The sequence below is a fragment of the Bos indicus genome, chromosome 23, assembly GCF_029378745.1.
Source record: "Bos indicus isolate NIAB-ARS_2022 breed Sahiwal x Tharparkar chromosome 23, NIAB-ARS_B.indTharparkar_mat_pri_1.0, whole genome shotgun sequence".
NCBI classification, from domain to species: domain Eukaryota; kingdom Metazoa; phylum Chordata; class Mammalia; order Artiodactyla; family Bovidae; genus Bos; species Bos indicus.
Window position 1 is genome coordinate 41,385,199 of NC_091782.1, and position 17,880 is coordinate 41,403,078.

At 41.4% G+C, this 17,880-nt stretch overlaps 1 protein-coding gene across 6 annotated transcripts in view; it reads left to right on the top strand.

The window, feature by feature from the left end:
* The first annotated feature begins 604 nt into the window (after nucleotides 1–604).
* Nucleotides 605–17,880, top strand: part of DEK (DEK proto-oncogene) — a 47,262-nt gene continuing 29,986 nt past the window's right edge. Inside the window, exons 1-7 of one of the 6 annotated variants that reach the window (XM_070778341.1) lie at nucleotides 605–727; nucleotides 1,358–1,511; nucleotides 6,450–6,551; nucleotides 6,776–6,885; nucleotides 8,332–8,426; nucleotides 9,316–9,436; nucleotides 16,169–16,357. In XM_070778341.1, the coding sequence (XP_070634442.1) occupies nucleotides 1,367–1,511; nucleotides 6,450–6,551; nucleotides 6,776–6,885; nucleotides 8,332–8,426; nucleotides 9,316–9,436; nucleotides 16,169–16,357 (762 nt within the window). In that variant the 5' untranslated portion in view covers nucleotides 605–727; nucleotides 1,358–1,366. Of the gene's footprint in view, nucleotides 728–785; nucleotides 979–1,107; nucleotides 1,247–1,357; nucleotides 1,512–6,449; nucleotides 6,552–6,775; nucleotides 6,886–8,331; nucleotides 8,427–9,315; nucleotides 9,437–16,168; nucleotides 16,358–17,880 lie in introns of those variants that run through there. The other 5 variants (XM_070778343.1, XR_011563474.1, XM_070778339.1 and 2 more) reach the window with 5 other exon arrangements.

Here is a 17,880-nt window from a genome sequence, read left to right on the forward strand (position 1 = left end):
AACAAAGCCAAACGCGAGTTTATTGCGAGAGTTTTGACCTACAGGCCCGGAAACTCAAGGCTGTGGGAGCAGTGTGTTGTTGCTGTTGTTGTTTTTAAGTTTTAAAGGATTCTGCGGAGATGGCCCACGTCTCCAGGAGAAGTCTGGACTGGGCGATACCGTTTTTTCTTCTATTATAACGAACACACACGATTTCCCCCTAACATTTACAGGTCTGGAAATCTTTTTGTCTCCGGTGACGCGAACTTTCTATGCAGTAGGATCTTTTTCCTCGCGATGCACTTTGCAAGCGATGGGGTCCTCCTAACAGCAGATTCAGGAGTCATCACCAGCGTGATCTCTGGGACCTAAGAGATCACTCACTTAGTAATTCCCCTCAACCTCTGGGAAATAACTGTAACAGGGACTTAACTGGATGTAAACTTCTTCACCCTCCCTCCTTCCCGCCGCCTCCCGGACCCACGGCCGCTCCTCCTCCTTTCCGGGAACGAGCCGCGGAGACAATACACAGGCAGGCCCCCTAGCGTTCTTCCGCTCAGCGCCGCCACGCCGGCCCCGCGCCCGCTCCCGCCCGCCGCCAGCGACGCCGCCTGTCCGCTTTCCCAGCGGAGCGCCGTATCGGCGGCGGGACGCCACCGGGGCGGCCCGGGAGCGCGCGAGCCCCCTGCGCCCGCCGCCAGGACGACCTCTCGAGGCTCCACCCCGGCTCGGAGGGCTTTCCTCAGAGGCGAGCGCCCGCCCCGCCCCCCCAACCCCGCGCGCGCCAACTCCCAGCTCGCGGCCCTGATTGGCCGCCGCATTCCCGCTTTCCTTCCCGAACCGCCATTTTGAAAATCGTGTTGATTCTGGGCAGCCGAGAGCGCGGCGCGAGCGTCAGGCCAGCGAGCGGCCCGTGCGTGTCCTCCTTGGCGCCTGTCGCCGCCTCCGGGAGCCTCTTCGTGCCCTCACACGCCAGGCCCGTGGCCGCCGGGACCCGCGGTGAGGGCCGCGTCGGCCTGTGGGAGGCCGAGAGGGCGCGCGGGGCCCCGCCCGCACCTCCGCGGCCATTTGGACGGCGGCCTGGGGCGGGGGGAGGGGAGGGGACGCGGGGCGGCCGGCGGCGCGAGGCCGGGCGGTGGGAGGGGCGGCGCGGCGCCCGCGCTTTCCCGCCTCGGCCGGCGCGACGGCTCGCGGGGCCAGAGGGAAAAGCTGCCCCCCGGGGGAGTGAGCGCCGTCGTCTCGGATACGCGGGGAGGCAAACTTTGAGGTCGGGGCTCCTCGCGGCTCCCTGGGGCTGCGCAGGGTGGGCCGGCCGGTCGGGGCGGCCGGGAGCTAGGGGAGACCGAGCCGAGGGGTTTGGTGTGCTCTGCGCCCGCAGGTCCACAGCATGTCCTCCTCGGGCACAGCTGCGGAGGGAGAGGCAGCCCCCGCCCAGCCCGCGTCCGAAAAAGAGCCCGACATGCCCGGCCCGAGAGAGGAAAGTGAAGAGGAGGACGAGGACGACGACGAGGAAGAGGAGGAGGAAGAGAAAGGTGGGGAGAGGACGTCGTCTTTCCTAGTGATGGATTGTACCGAAAACGCTTTTTCTGGCTCTTTGTGCACTTAGAGACGCTCAGTAGGAGTGATTTTTTTTTTCTTCAGTAAGAATGTGGAATTATCTGGGGTTTGTGTGTGTGTGCGCGCTCCGAGCAGCAGTGGAGAAAATAACTTTGTGAATTCCAATTTAAAAAGAACAAAATCCTCGTTCCGTTGTTGTTATTTCGGAGTGCAGTTTGCTTCTCGCCAGCAACAGACAGACGTTCATAACATTTCACTGTTTGACAGGAAGTTTGTAAGTTTCAGATCTGTTTTTTTTTAAACTGCTGGCCTTAGGGTACTATGGTAATCTTTTATTTTTGCTCTTCAGTACACATCCTTTACGTTTCGAAATTGTAAGGCTCTGACAGTAAGAATTGAAGAAGTTGTTAATGCTAGACCTGGAAATATTTTAATCGTTCGAGTATATTTGCTGAGCTTCAGCAGACGTTCGTTTCAGAGGCTTAAGGGAGTTAACTTTCACGGGGAAACACCGGTGAAAGCGGTTGCTACTTAGAGTACGAAAGCAGTGAACTGTGAAAAGAAACTTAAAAGAGCTCAGAGTTGTCTCAGTTTTGGTGTAGAGGGAGAACAGTAGTGATCTATGTGACTGGACGCTTGAAATGGGGAGAACCTTACAGAATTGAGTGGTCCCGCGGTCAGTTTATCCAGGGGGCAGTGCGTGTTGAGGTATGCCAGCTTCATGAAATGATTCCAGCCACTTAAATCTCCGTGTCAGACATCTTAGCATTCTCTGATGATATTAGCCCAATATGGATTTATTTAATACTTGATTACAACTCAGCCAAACCAGGTTTCACTGGTTTTGTTTTTTTCCAAGCCTAAACCAGTCCATAATCAGCATTTTATGAATACAATCTGGGTTGAGATTACTCGGTGTGCTTTTTTGTTTGTCTAAAGTGGTAGGTGCTCTAAGAGGGCAAGCATGCCCGCATTTAAGTACGGAAACGCTTAGGAGAAAAATACGGATTAATTTTAAATTATTCATAATGTAATAACTGAAAATTGGCTGCAGTATCTCACTGCTAGTCCAAGACTTTCTCAGCACTTTTTCCTCCAGTTTTTGCTTTTGGATACCACTGAGATGATGAATTTCTTCACGTCAGGAAAAAATTACAGAAGTCATGTGTTCAATAAAGGCACTATAAATGACCAGTACAGTAATGCTTGGGAGATTGATAGTTCAAATTGTGATTTTTTTTTTTTAACATGAAAACTTTTTTTAAAACGCCCAGGCAGTTTTGTAGTTGTCTTAAATTTGTTACTGTTCTCTTTTCCTCCTCTGAGGTGTTTGTGTGACAATTTAAATGGAGGATGTTTTTATCCTACTCAGCCCTGAAAATATAACTCTTCTAGTGAGGCATCTAGAAACACGGCACTGAAATTTGTGCCAAATATGGTGTGGAATTGACTTGACTTGGCAGCAGTTTGGGGAGTGAGGGGAAAGGTGGCAGGAGATGCCTCGTAAAAGATGACTTCTAGGTTTCTGTCATTGGCAGCTGGGTAGGTTATACTACCATTTTCTGAAAAGTAGAATTCACGAAGGTGAGTGAGTTTGGAGATGATTATGACTCCTGTTTTGGGTGCATTGAGTTTGGCGCCTGTAGGACATGAAGTGGAGCTGTCCAGTGTGAAGCTCAAGAGAATGCTCTGGACTGGAGGTAGACCAGGGAAGTCACTAGCTTATAGATGGTAATCAACAGCCAGTTAAGGGCATAAATCATTCAGGGAAGGGAAGCCGGTGATCTTCAGAGTTGCTTTAGAGTGCTGTCTGTTCATTCTTCGTTCAGCTAATACACGCCATGGCCAGGACACACCTGCTGGAGTCCCCTTTTTTTTTTTTTATTCTGTCTGGGCTGAGCATTACATCTGCAGATCTTGCCTGTCCTTCAAAGCCAGCTCCAATGTTTTGATCCTTTATCCATAATCATAAAAGAATTACTCTTTCATCAACTCACAGAACTTCAATTTTATCTTTCTTGAAGTGTATTAATTTTCTTTGGAGTATATTTTAGTCTCCTAGACTCTACTCAGATCAGATCAGATCAGTCGCTCAGTCGTGTCCAACTCTGCGACCACATGAATCGCAGCACACCAGGCCTCCCTGTCCATCACCAACTCCTGGAGTTCACTCAGACTCAAGTCCATCGAGTCAGTGATGCCATCCAGCCATCTCATCCTCTGTCGTCCCCTTCTCCTCTTGCCCCCAATCCCTCCCAGATCAGAGTCTTTTCCAATGAGTCAACTCTTCGCATGAGGTGGCCAAAGTACTGGAGTTTCAGCTTTAGCATCATTCCTTCCAAAGAAAACCCAGGGCTGATCTCCGCTAAAATGGAGAGGTTGGATCTCCTTGCAGTCCAAGGGACTCTCAAGAGTCTTCTCCAACACCACAGTTCGAAAGCATCAATTCTTCAGCGCTCAGCCTTCTTCACAGTCCAACTCTCACATCCATACATGACCACTGGAAAAACCATAGCCTTGACTAGACGAACCTTTGTTGGCAAAGTAATGTCTCTGCTTTTGAATATGCTATCTAGGTTGATCTTAACTTTCCTTCCAAGGAGTAAGCATCTTTTAATTCCATGGCTGCAGTCACCATCTGCAGTGATTTTGGAGCCCAGAAAAATAAAGTCTGACACCGTTTCCGCTGTTTCCCCATCTATTTCCCATGAAGTGATGGGACCGGATGCCATGATCTTTGTTTTCTGAATGTTGAGCTTTAAGCCAGCTTTTTCACTCTCCACTTTCACCTTCATCAAGAGGCTTTTTAGTTCCTCTTCACTTTCTGCCATAAGGGTGGTGTCATCTGCATATCTGAGGTTATTGAGATTTCTCCTGGCAATCTTGATTCCAGCTTGTATTTCTTCCAGTTCAGCGTTTCTCATGATGTACTCTGCATAGAAGTTAAATAAGCAGGGTGACAATATACAGCCTTGACGTACTCCTTTTCCTATTTGGAACCAGTCTGTTGTTCCATGTCCAGTTCTAACTGTTGCTTCCTGACCTGCATATAGGTTTCTCAAGAGGCAGATCAGGTGGTCTGGTATTCCCATCTCTTTCACAATTTTCCACAGTTTATTGTGATCCACTCAGTCAAAGGCTTTGGCATAGTCAATAAAGCAGAAATAGATGTTTTTCTAGAACTCTCTTGCTTTTTCGATGATCCAGCGGATATTGGCAATTTGATCTCTGGTTCCTCTGCCTTTTCTAAAACCAGCTTGAACATCTGGAAGTTCACCGTTCACGTATTGCTGAAGCCTGGCTTCGAGAATTTTGAGCATTACTTTACTAGCGTGTGAGATGAGTGCGGTAGTTTGAGCATTCTTTGGCATTGCCTTTCTTTGGGATTGGAATGAAAACAGACCTTTTCCAGTCCTGTGGCCACTGCTGAGTTTTCCAAATTTGCTGGCATATTGAGTGGAGCACTTTCACAGCATCATTTTTCAGGATTTGGAATAGCTCAACTGGAATTCCATCACCTCCACTAGCTTTGTTCGTAGTGATGCTTTCTGAGGCCCACTTGACTTCACATTCCAGGATGTCTGGCTCTAGGTCAGTGATCACACCATCGTGATTATCTGGGTCGTGAAGATCTTTTTTGTACAGTTCTTCTGTGTATTCTTGCCATCTCTTCTTAATATCTTCTGCTTCTGTTAGGTCCATACCATTTCTGTCCTTTGTCGAGCCCATCTTTGCATGAAATTCTCTACTCGGAGAAGGCAATGGCACCCCACTCCAGTACTCTTGGCTGAAAAATCCCAGGGACTGCGGAGCCTGGTGGGCTGCTGTCTATGGGGTCGCACAGAGTCGGAAACGACTGAAGCGACTTAGCAGCAGCAGCAGCAGCAGCAGCAGAAGACTCTACTAGACATGGTCTCTTTTCAGGAAATATTCAATTTCCTTTTTTTTTTTTTTAATATTATTTTTATTTATTTGGCTGTACATGATCTTAGTTGTAGCATGTGGAACCTTGTTCCCCAACCAGGGATCAAACCCAGGGCCCCAGCATTGAGAACTCACCAGGGGAATCCCTCAATTTCTTAACCATCTGTTGATGCGCCCTTAGTATCTAGTGCAGCTTTGCACAAAAAAGGCATTCAGGTGAAAGAATGGAAGGCCTGCCACCAATATGTAATTAGTGTCCTCATATTTGTCTGAGTTTATCTCAGTCAGAAAGTAAATGGGTTTTAGAAAATCCAGCTTAATGTTTTAAGTGTTAAAGTAAAAAACTGCAGTCCAGACGAAACATTGCAAAACTTTTTTTTCCCACGGTTTTATGACCATTATTATGAATATCATTTATTGAACTACAAAGTAATGGCATCCCAGTTGATTGCCTTAAATGTTAACTTGCCTAATTTTACCCTAGCTGTAGTAACTAACCTGGGTGCTCTGGCTTGTTCTTCTTTTTCTTTCTTCTGTCAGCTTACTAAATTACTATTTTCTTTGGTTATCTCTTGAAATTCTTTTATCTAAATTTTAACTTGCTGTTTTCTGATGTACAGTAAACAGAATCCCAATAAATAGAATATGTCTAATCAAATTGTAGATTAATGAGCATCTTGGTGATTTTTCACAAATTGACTTCTGTAGCAATAATTGTAGCTGGATAAAAGTTTGTTTGCCTTCTGATTTTTTTTTTTTTTTTTTAAACACCAGTTCCTCTGTCAGGTTGGCCAGGTAGATAAAATTTTAAAAATTTCAGTGATAATACTAACTTACCAAGTATTTTCACCTCTGTTGTGTCATTTGCTTCTCTAAATCATACTTAGGAGAATAAGATACTAGGTTTCTACAGTTTTTTTCCCCTACATGTTTATATAATACATCCTTTAAGCTTTTTGTTACTTAAGAAGTGTTAAATTAACTTCTAGAAAAGAGCCTCATTGTGGAAGGCAAGAGGGAAAAGAAGAAAGTAGAGAGGTTGACGATGCAAGTCTCTTCCTTACAAAGAGAGCCATTTACAATCGCACAAGGTAAGTTTATATTCCTTTCATTCTGTAGTAAAAATGCCTCAGTATACAAAATGATGGTTAGCAGTGTTTAGTTTTTAGTGTTTACTAAGTACTAATATATTACAGGTGTAATTTAATTTGTTCTATGAGAGCAGAAGTTATATGTAAACTAAGCTCTAAAAATAATTCTCATTAAATGTTCTAACACATAATGGGTGTTTAACATGGTATTTTTTTTCCTCTAGGAAAAGGGCAGAAACTTTGTGAAATTGAAAGGATACATTTCTTCTTGAGTAAGAAGAAAACAGATGAACTTAGAAATCTCCATAAACTGCTTTACAACAGACCAGGAACAGTAAGACCTTTTTTATACTTTTTACCTAGTAGTGTACTTATGTGTTAAAATACTTTACAACAGGAACATAATTTTAGTTCTGGAAAGGACTTTAGTTGCAGAACTAAATCAATTAGATCAATCTCCATTCCATAAAAGTGAGCCAACTGACAGACAGTTTAATGACATATCCTAGGACATGTAGCTAGATATAGCCATTAGTATTGTAACATCCAGAGCTCTTTATATTGTTGTTTTTAAGTGAAAGTTGCTCAGTCGTGTCCGACTCCTTTCGACCCCATGGACTATATAGTCCATGGAATTCCCCAGGCCAGAAACTGGAATGGGTAGCCTTTCCCTTCTCCAGGGGATCTTCCCAGCCCAGAGATCGAACCCAGGTCTCCTGCCTTGTGGGCAGATTCTTTACCAGCTGAGAAACAGGGGAAGCCCAGGAATACTGGAGTGGGTAGCCTATCCCTCCCTTCTCCAGCAGATCTTCCCAACCCAGAAATCGAACTGGGGTCTCCAGCACTGCAGGTGGATTCTTTACCAACTGAGCTATAAGGGAACCCCATAGTTGTTTTTAAGCCAAACTAAAATTTCAGATTGTGAAATCAAAGTTTTGATTTAGTTATCTTTAACTGTGTTAGAAGAAATTTATTTTTTGAATGATTCTAGCCATTCAGAATAAACAATACAGAATATTGTTTCATTTTTTGAGGAAATATCTGATAAATCGGGATAATTTTTGCTGACAGTTTGTTAAAATAAATCAGTGTTTCATTTACTGATCATAATACTGTACACACAACTTCAGTATTCCATACACCTGAGGACACTTCGCTTTGGGCTGTGCATGGGCAAAGTAAAGCTTGACATTGTTAGACCGTCTGAAGTGTGGTAAGCTTTGTTTTCATGTGTGTTACCTCATTCAACCCTGACAATAGTCTGATCTACACAAGTCCCATTACTGCTAAATGGTATTGACTTTTGGAGGGACTCTGTTCTTTACTTTTTAAAGAATAAATCCCTGACTTTCTTGAATGAAAAATTAATATTACTGGTAACTTGTATTACTTAGGGAAATTTTTTTTTCCCCGTTATTTATTTATTTTGGCTGCACTGCCTGGCTTGTGGAATATTTATTCCCCAACCAGAGAATGAACCTGGGCCTTGACAGTGAGAGCGGGGAGCTGGAACCACTGAACTGCCAGGGAATGAGAGTGTCTTCTAAGTAGTAACTTTCCACATCCCTGGGTGCTATCAGATAACATTTTGTTTGTAAACATTTTATAATGTTAATATTTTAGTAACAAATGCACTTTTCCATTGTGAATTTTAAAATGTGGAATAAACCAGTATTGTAATATGGAGACTGATGTGAAAAGAAAAATGTTGGCTTTGAAATTTTTCTTGTTTACATTACTGGGTAATAAGTAGCATTAATAATAGGAGAAATATTTTCAGGTGTCCTCATTAAAGAAGAATGTGGGTCAGTTCAGTGGCTTTCCATTTGAAAAAGGAAGTATCCAATATAAAAAGAAGGAAGAAATGTTGAAAAAGTAAGTTATCTTTATAAATAATCACGTTTAGATTAATGTGCTTCAGCTTTTTTTTTTAACATTTAAGTATAACTGCCCTTACATTTTCAGTAGACTGCTGATTCTTTGCTTTAAATTCCAAGACCATGTCATCATAAACTATTGACTTGCTTTCTGAAAAATAGTGGCTATCAAGATTATTGAAAGCTCAAAGACATTTCTGTTCCTTAGAAGAACGATACACAGAGGTAAATCATTCACCCAGCCCCAAATCTAGAAGGTCCAAAGGGAATGTAAATGTAGTAAAAACTCTTGACTCCTATTCTGTGTCAGCCACTCCATTCCCTCACTTATAAGTGCCATTTAAACTGTTTTGAAGATAATCAAGTTAATAGAAATAATTTCCACCCTAATGCAGACAAGATGATATATTCTTTAAATAATTTTTTTAATGAGATGATACATTCTTAAAAGTTCTTTATTAAGTCCCCTGTAGTTTAAAACTTGAGTATTAAATATGATTACCTATTACTTTCTTTGAGACATTGTCAGTAGGAATACTCAGGGGAAAATGTAGTATTTAATCACCAGCCAGAAGAATTAACAAGTTTGTGAATTTTAAGTAATGAAATATTTTACATTATTTTCTAGTGAATGAAGTAAGTTTTTTCTTATACCACCATTAAAACTTAAATGGTAAATGATGTTTTCTGTTTATAATAGTACCTGGCTATATTTTGTGCATGCACCAGTCAAGATTATTGGGAGTACTTCTAAGATTCAGAGAAACACTGACTGCTTTTAATGTTTGTGGCTGAGCCAGTTGGGTTAGCTCTTATCCTTACATTGTGGAGAATGTTTATAAATTTTCCTATGTAATCACATTGGCTTTTTCCATTTTCTTTTTCAGATTTAGAAATGCCATGTTAAAGAGCATCTGCGAGGTTCTTGACTTGGAGAGATCGGGTGTAAATAGTGAACTGGTGAAAAGGATCTTGAATTTTTTAATGCATCCAAAGCCTTCTGGCAAAGTGAGGATCAATTTTTACTATTTCAGTAACAAATCAATTCTTTTTAGCCTCTCCTTTCTCTCTCTTTTTTTTAATGAACATTTTAATAGTTAGCAGCATTGCTATCAATATTCAGTAATATCGTCTGCATTCAAAGAATTTGCCTTTGGTTAACATACCCACAACAATTTTGATAGAGAAAACAGAGAAGGCATACAGATGTGTTCTCCCTTATCAAGCATAAAGGATTTAAGATTAAGAAAGATAGATAATTGTTATCTAAATGTCAAATGGGACAGAAATAAAAGAATCCAGAGTTATGCATCTAGAAGATACTTGAACAGAAGTAGGGCTGAGGAGGAAGTATTGGGCTGGTGAGGGAGGGTGTACAGCCTGTAATCAGATCCAGAAAGACAAGGTGGTGTGCTAGAGCCAGAGATTTACTATATACTGGAGTAAGGTTATGAAAAAGGGGTGGAAAAAAGCTGGCTTTTTGAAGTTTCTTGGGTTGGATTTCTAGAAACATCAAGAGAGCCCAGGAGCTGGACAGGGGAGTGAAATGGTCTTGTGGTTTTTGCCATTCTTCTAAAATCTGGATTCAGTTCAGTCACTCAGTTGTGTCCAACTCTTTGTGACCCCATGAACCGCTCCCCGCCAGGCCTCCCTGTCCATCACCAACTCCCAGAGTTGACCCAAACTCGTGTCCATTGAGTCGGTGATGCTACCCAACCATCTCATCCTCTGTCATCCCCTTCTCCTCCCGCCTTCAATCTTTCCCAAGATCAGGGTCTTTTCAAATGAGTCAGCTCTTCACATCAGGTGGCCAAAGTATTGGAGTTTCAGCTTCAAATCCGGATTAGATTTGCCCAAATTGTTTAACAGTAGCAAAGGACATCACTGAATTGAAGTGGTAATTATCTGAACTTGCCTTTTCAGCTTAAGTCTTTTAGCAGTTATTTTCATATTTTCTCATCTTAATAGGAAAGAATTGAGGAGAGATCTAGAAGACCTAGGAGCTCAGAGTCCATTAGTGAGGAGAGAAGGGCATTAAGATTAGAAAACTGGGAAATAGCTCTGGGACTTTTATTTTTGCCTGCTCTTGGTCCTGTTGACTATTAGCTGGACAGTGATGCCTAAGGATATTTTTGTCATGTAGCTACAAATTGAAGAGATGATGGGGATAGAATTCCCATTGGTTTATCTATAAGATGAGTTTGAACACTGTTTCCCCAGAAGCAGTTACTAAGTTGTCTGAATTATGAGGGATGCTTTTAATTCAACTTTTCCTTAGTGGTTTTCAAATGTGTTTAGCTTCAAGACCCTATCATTTTCTTAAACTTAATGAGGACCTCTAGAGCTTTTGTTTATGTGAGTTATTTTGATATTTGGTAGTGGTGACTTAGTCCCTAAATCGTATCTCTTTGTGACCCCATGGATGATAGCCCACCAGGCTCATCTGTCCATGGGATTTCCCAGGCAAGAATACTAGAATGGGTTGCCATTTCCTTCTCCAGGGGATCTTCCTACCCAAGGGACTGAACTCAGGTCTGCTGAATTGGAGACAGATTATTCTTACAGACTGAGCCACCAGGGAAGCCCATTTTGATATATCAGTTCAGTTCAGTCGTGTCCGACTCTTTGCGACCCCATGAATTGCAGCACACCAGGCCTCCCTGTCCATCACCATCTCCCAGAGTTCACTCAAACTCACGTCCATTGAGTCAGTGATGCCATCCAGCCATCTCATCCTCTGTTGTCCCCTTCTCCTCCTGCCCCCAATCCCTCCCAGATCAGTCTTTTCCAATGAGTCAACTCTTCGCATGAGCTGGCCAAAGTACTGGAGTTTCAGTTTTAGCATCATTCCTTCCAAAGAACACCCAAGACCGATCTCCTTCAGAATGGACTGGTTGGATCTTCTTGCAGTCCAAGGGACTCTCAAGAGTCTTCTCCAACACCACAGTTCGAAAGCATCAATTCTTCGGCACTCAGCTTTCTTCACAGTCCAACTCTCAATCCATACATGACTACTGGAAAAACCATAGCCTTGACTGGACGGACTTTTGTTGGCAAAGTGATGTCTTTGCTTTTGAATATGCTATCTAGGTTGGTCATAACTTTCCTTCCAAGGAGTAAGTGTCTTTTAATTTCATGGCTGCAGTCACCATCTGCAGTGATTTTGGAGCCCAAAAAAATAAAGTCTGACACTTTCCCCATCTATTTCCCATGAAGTGATGGGACCAGATGCCATGATCTTCGTTTTCTGAATGTTGAGCTTTAAGCCAACTTTTTCACTCTCCTCTTTCACTTTGATCAAGAGGCTCTTCAGTTCCTGTTTACTTTCTGCCATAAGGGTGGTGTCATCTGCATATCTGAGGTTATTGATATTTCTCCTGGCAATCTTGATTCCAGCTTGTGCTTCTTCCAGCCCAGCGTTTCTCATGATGTACTCTGCATAGAAGTTAAATAAGCAGGGTGACAATATACAGCCTTGACGGACTCCTTTTCCTATTTGGAACCAGTCTGTTGTTCCGTGTCCAGTTCTAACTGTTGCTTCCTGACCTGCATATAGGTTTCTCAAGAGGCAGATCAGGTGGTCTGGTATTCCCATCTCTTTCAGAATTGTCCACAGTTTATTGTGATCCACTCAGTCAAAGGCTTTGGCATAGTCAATAAAGCAGAAATAGATGTTTTTCTAGAACTCTCTTGCTTTTTCGATGATCCAGCGGATATTGGCAATTTGATCTCTGGTTCCTCTGCCTTTTCTAAAACCAACTTGAACATCTGGAAGTTCATGGTTCACATATTGCTGAAGCCTGGCTTGGAGAATTTTGAGCATTACTTAATAGCGTGTGAGATGAGTGCAATTGTGCAGTAGTTTGGGCATTCTTTGGCATTGCCTTTCTTTGGGATTGGAATGAAAACAGACCTTTTCCAGTCCTGTGGCCACTGCTGAGTTTTCCAAATTTGCTGGCATATTGAGTGCAGCACTTTCACAGCATTATATTACAGGATTTGAGATAGAATAGCTCAACTGGAATTCCATCACCTCTACTAGCTTTGTTCATAGTGATGCTTTCTAAGGCCCACTTGACTTCACATTCCAGGATGTCTGGCTGTAGGTCAGTGATCACACCATTGTGATTATCTTGGTCGTGAAGATCTTTTTTGTACAGTTCTGTGATTTTGATATGTACTGTCAAATAAATTTTTCAGTTTTTTTTAAATTTAGAATACGCTACAGTACAGTATTTTGATATATACTGCATTCTAAATTAAAACTGAAAAGTTCTAAAATAGCAACAGACCCACTGCATGTTAACAAAAGTAATATTTTGTCTGAAAAATAGCTATACTTTCCAAAATTTTAATGAGAAGAATGACATTCTGTGTTTTGCAGATCTGTTTGTGTCTTGACTTAAGACAGATCTATTCTCATTTGCTTCTGCATTTCCTTCTGTTGCAATAATGTATTGTTTTGCTTGAAGTATAAGAAAAAAAAATCCAACTTCACACAGCTATGTAGTTAGAAAAAGGGGGGATATTTTAAAAAAGCATTTCAGGTAATTTTGGATAGTCGCCTTTGATACAGTACTAAACCTCCACAGTTGTGGGAGTGGGGCAGAGTCTTAAAGGTTAGTTGGAATGTAGTATTTAAAACCATGTTAATAAACTTGGACCTTTTACCTGTGTGTGATTTTGTAATAGGTACCCTCCATTTGGAAAATACTGATTCCCTGAATTACGCATATCTTCCAAATGCTAGCACATTTCACTGTCAAAAAACCATATTCATTAACATAACTATTATCGGGGGGAAAAAATCTTCAAGTACTTGGGAGGCTGTCAGGCCCATGATAGTGGAGGTAAACTTTCCAAAATTTAATTTTCACTTGAAACTTTGAAATTCATCATTGGAAACAAGTGCTGTCAGTTTGGTGTTTTTGTTTTTTGAGGTGACAGACTCACAATCATTTTTGACAATATGTCTATCAAATACTAAGTCTGAATAGGCATTGTTTTTCAATTATCCTTTTAAAAATGATGTTCCAAAGAAAAAAGTAGCTAACTTTGCAAGGCCGTGGACTGTAGGAGTCCACCAGGCTCCTCTGTCCATGGTATTTCCCAGGCACTTTCACTGCTCAGTTGCACAAATGCTTTTCGTCAAGAAAATCCGTGAACTTCCTTACGCAGTGGGAGTACTGCATGTGAGCCTCCCATTTTGCTGTACAGATGTTGTGCAGATGTGCTCAGAGGTTGAGAGTCAACATCAAGGACTAGTGTGTGGTTGGTTATGAGGTGGTGAGGAGTAAAATGACTACAAACCCAAGTTTCTGCCTCAGTCTCGATAAGGTATCAGTAGGTTTGCCTACCTTTGTTTCTTGAGCAGTCACTACAAATGTCAGGGCAGTGAAAAGAGCAAATAAATACTCTTCTTGGTATTACTGTCAAAATAGTTCTGACCTTTAGGGCTTTGGGGAAGGTCTTAGGAAACTCTCAGGGTCTGTGAACCATACTTTGAGAACCATTGTTTTATCTTTTTTTTAATGACATCTTATTATATCCATTTTTCATATCTGATTTTGTGGTGATTACTCCTTAATCTAATGGTATCAATCTCAGGCTATTTTCTATGCTACCATATGCTTCCATCATTTAAGGAAAACACTATAAAGTCATTAGTATTCATCTTCTAGAATAGTCTTAAAGGTGCTTAAAAGTGTTGGTTTAACGTTGTTTTACTCTGCTTTTGTACTTCTACCTTGTTTGTTAGATTTTGTTCCTCAAAGGGGATAATGCTCTTGACACTGGTTTCCGATGAATATATTCAACTATTTTTAGAACCAATATAGGAAAGTTCTAAGGCACTTATATATTATTACTTTTTAAAAATGAAGATCTCTTCATTTATTTTTAGAAGTTGAATTTTCTTGATTGGGTTCTTGAATGATGAAACATCCTTTGATTTTCTCATGTAGATTTATCCAGCACCCCCCCTCCCCATTCCAGTCCTCATCTTAACTGATTTCACATACAGATTATTTTCTTAACACCTGCATCTGGTTCCTGAGCTGACATAGGTAGATTACTTTTTTCAAATATATTCATATCTTGGATTTCATTTAATGAATAGTGAGTTTAGACAGAGTTAGCTTTTCTCCAAACACTTATCAAAGAATTCATCAAAATGGATTGGTTCCTGGTAATAGATGGTAATGGCAATAGTTCACATAATGGGATTATCTATATATGTTTATTCTAGGAGATTTATGGAGAACCTCTCTGAGAAATATCTTTGTCCACTACCTTAGTTTCTGGAGGCACCTAGATTGACTGTTTCCCAGTCTGCCTTTAGAAGGGTAGGTTGGGCAAGCTGGAGGCTGTCCCGTGGGTTGTAGATAGCCTGAAAGTGCCACATTACACAAAACAGCCACTTCTTAATTTTGGTGTGGGTAACAGTGACTCTGAAGCCTGGGAGGTTCCAGAAGGGAAGGGAGCTGTGGTTCTGCTGTATTCGTGAGAGATACCACTTAAAGTTACCGAGAACGTGTACACAATTGCGTATCTTAAGGTAATGTTATGGAATTCTTCTTAATGTTTCTACTTATTGTAGAAAATAACATAGGCAAAAACAAAGACAAAAGATACCCATAATTTTAATTCCTCAGTGTATATCTGGAGAGGGCAACGGCACCCCACTCCAGTACTCTTGCCTGGAGAGTCCCATGGACGGAGGAGCCTGGTGGGCTGCAGTCTGTGGGGTCGCAAAGAGTTGGACACGACTGAGCGACTTCACTTTCACTTTCCACTTTCACGCATTGGAGAAGGAAATGGCAACCCACTCCAGTGTTCTTGCCTGGAGAATCCCAGGGACGGGGGAGCCTGGTGGGCTGCCGTCTATGGGGTCACACAGAGTCAGACACGACTGAAGCAACTTAGCAGCAGCAGTGTATATCTTTTCAGAATCTTTATGCAAAGTTACTTTATGGTTTTCAGTTTCTGAAGTTACCAATTACTCCCCTAAGAAAGCATTTAAAAATTAAATTTGTTGGTTAATATAATCAAATCATTTTCCTCATGTGATCTCTGCTTTTTAAATATGCAAGGTTTAATTGAATATCAAGGTAATGGCAGTGGCACTTATTTTGTAGTTCCTAATTAGTTTCATAATTAACATACTCAACACTTAACTGCGTGTTTAAAATCATAAGTGAGAATATAATCCTGGCATTCCTGAAAGTAGAACCCCTAGGTAATATGAATATAAACTATATGGTTCATAAAATCAGGACGTGTAAAGTGAGGTTTTATTTCCTTTATGGATGATGTGTCTCAGTCTGTTGATTGAAGGGTCCCCTAAAGCAGGAAGACAGTGACAGTTTTAATGTTGATAGGGATGAAATAAATTATGAGTCTGACTGAAAATATTGTCCTGGTGAAGTGTAAATAGAAGTCTTAAATGTCACACAGTGTGCACTCAGACTTCTAGTCCTATATCAGTATGTGAAGAGTCTCTTGCCTGGGTGTTCAGAGGAATGAAAAGCTATTGGTAATGCAGGCAAAAAGGTTAACGTGACACGTAAAGTTAGAGGTGTATTACTCTGTAAAGCTGCTAAACTTGTGTCAGGAAAGAAGCGTGATTTAAGAAGCCGTTGAGTTGAGAAGTAGTTATCAGAAACAGGTGATTGACTTGGAACTGTAGTATCTCGTTGGTATTCTTTATAAGACCTCATTGGTATTCTTTATTTTACGCAGCCATTGCCAAAATCTAAAAAAAGTTCTAGCAAAGGCAACAAAAAGGAACGGAACAGTTCTGGGATGGCCAGGAAAGCTAAGCGAACCAAATGTCCTGAAATCCTGTCAGATGAATCTAGCAGTGATGAAGAGGAAAAGAAAAACAAAGAAGAGTCCTCAGAGGATGAAGATAAAGAGAGTGAAGAGGAGGTAAAATGTTGGCACTTTTTCCTCATTTCTTTTCATGCGGAGAGTTAAATATTCATCTGTATAATAGATTGGTCAGAAAACATATATACCATGTTGGTGGTTTTTAATTCCAAAGACACAGAAATGATGAAGTGTAAGCCCTTTCTTTTTCTTAAGGAGCTTTTAGTTTTATTACTGTGCCGGAGTGCAAGAGTTGGTTGGAAGAGTGAGGTTGGTGTGGACTGGATTTGAGCTGGACCTTGGAGACTAGAGTACATAAATGAAGGCGGGGCGGGGGTATGTGTGACAGGACCATAAAGGAGATCTTAGAATTTTTTCATAGTATATCAGTATTTTTTGATTGACTTGTGCTATTTTATTCTGTTTTATGCAAAAAAGCAAGGGATTTAAGGACCACCATTTTATCTCACTTTGGGATTACTTAATGAGACTGGCAGCATTTGAAGTTTATTTTGTTGGTGGGCAAGTTTTGTATCACTTCGGAATGCCTGCCATTTTCTTTTACTTGGGAGTATTTTTTAAATGTTGGGACGTCCATGGTGACTCAGTGGTAAAGAATACTCCTGCCAATGCAGGAGATACGGGTTCAATCCCTGGGTCGGGAAAATCCCTTGGAGAAGGAAATAGCAACCCGCTCCAGGATTCTTGCCTGGGAAATACCATGGACAGAGGAGCCTGGCAGGCTAAAACAGTACTTGGGGTTACAAAATAGTTATACGACTTAGCAACTTAACAACAATGAAATGTTGAGAATATTTAGTTTCCAGAGAGTTCGGAAGGAGAGTTGCTGAACCATTTAAGGAGTTAGCTTACCCTCTTCTTGATATGTACCTTTAGCCAAGTAGATGAGGACGAGTGGGTACAAGGAATGATTTCCTGTTGTTAGTAGTGGTTTGCTGACTCTGTTTTCCTGTTTTGGTGCTCCCTTTTATGATCAGAACTTGCCTGGGTAATCTCCCTTGTTTCACTTAGGGACTTGGTTAACGTGGCTTGACCTGGGTGAAGATGATTTTTCCGTGTGGAGGGGGGGCTGCCTTGTGCATTATAGAGTTTGCCTACTAGAGGCTAGTAAGCACACCCCTGCCCCCAACCTTTAGTTAAAACCAAAAGTGTTTTTAGACATTGCAAAGTGTCCCCTGGGGACAAAATCACCTTCAGTTGACGACTACTTCTATTAGAATAAAGACGTGGTAAACTATGTTTTTAAAGGTTTGCGCTTTGTGTTTGTCTTTGGGTATTTAAAAATCCGTGCGTGTTTTAATGTCAGATTCTATAAAGACTTCTGTAAAGCTAACTATGAAGCACTTCCTAGTTTTAAAAAGAATACTACAGATCCAGCAGGTGTTTCATAAATAGTATCTTAATATATATTTTTGGTGTGAAGGAAGATGAGTAATCTGAGCACTGAGGTTTTTATGGAATAGATTTTAAGGAAGTGGGAGGAAAACATGTTTGTTTACATGTGAATATGTAATAGTAGCAATTCTGCAATAGATTTCCTCATTCAACACATTTTTGGTTAT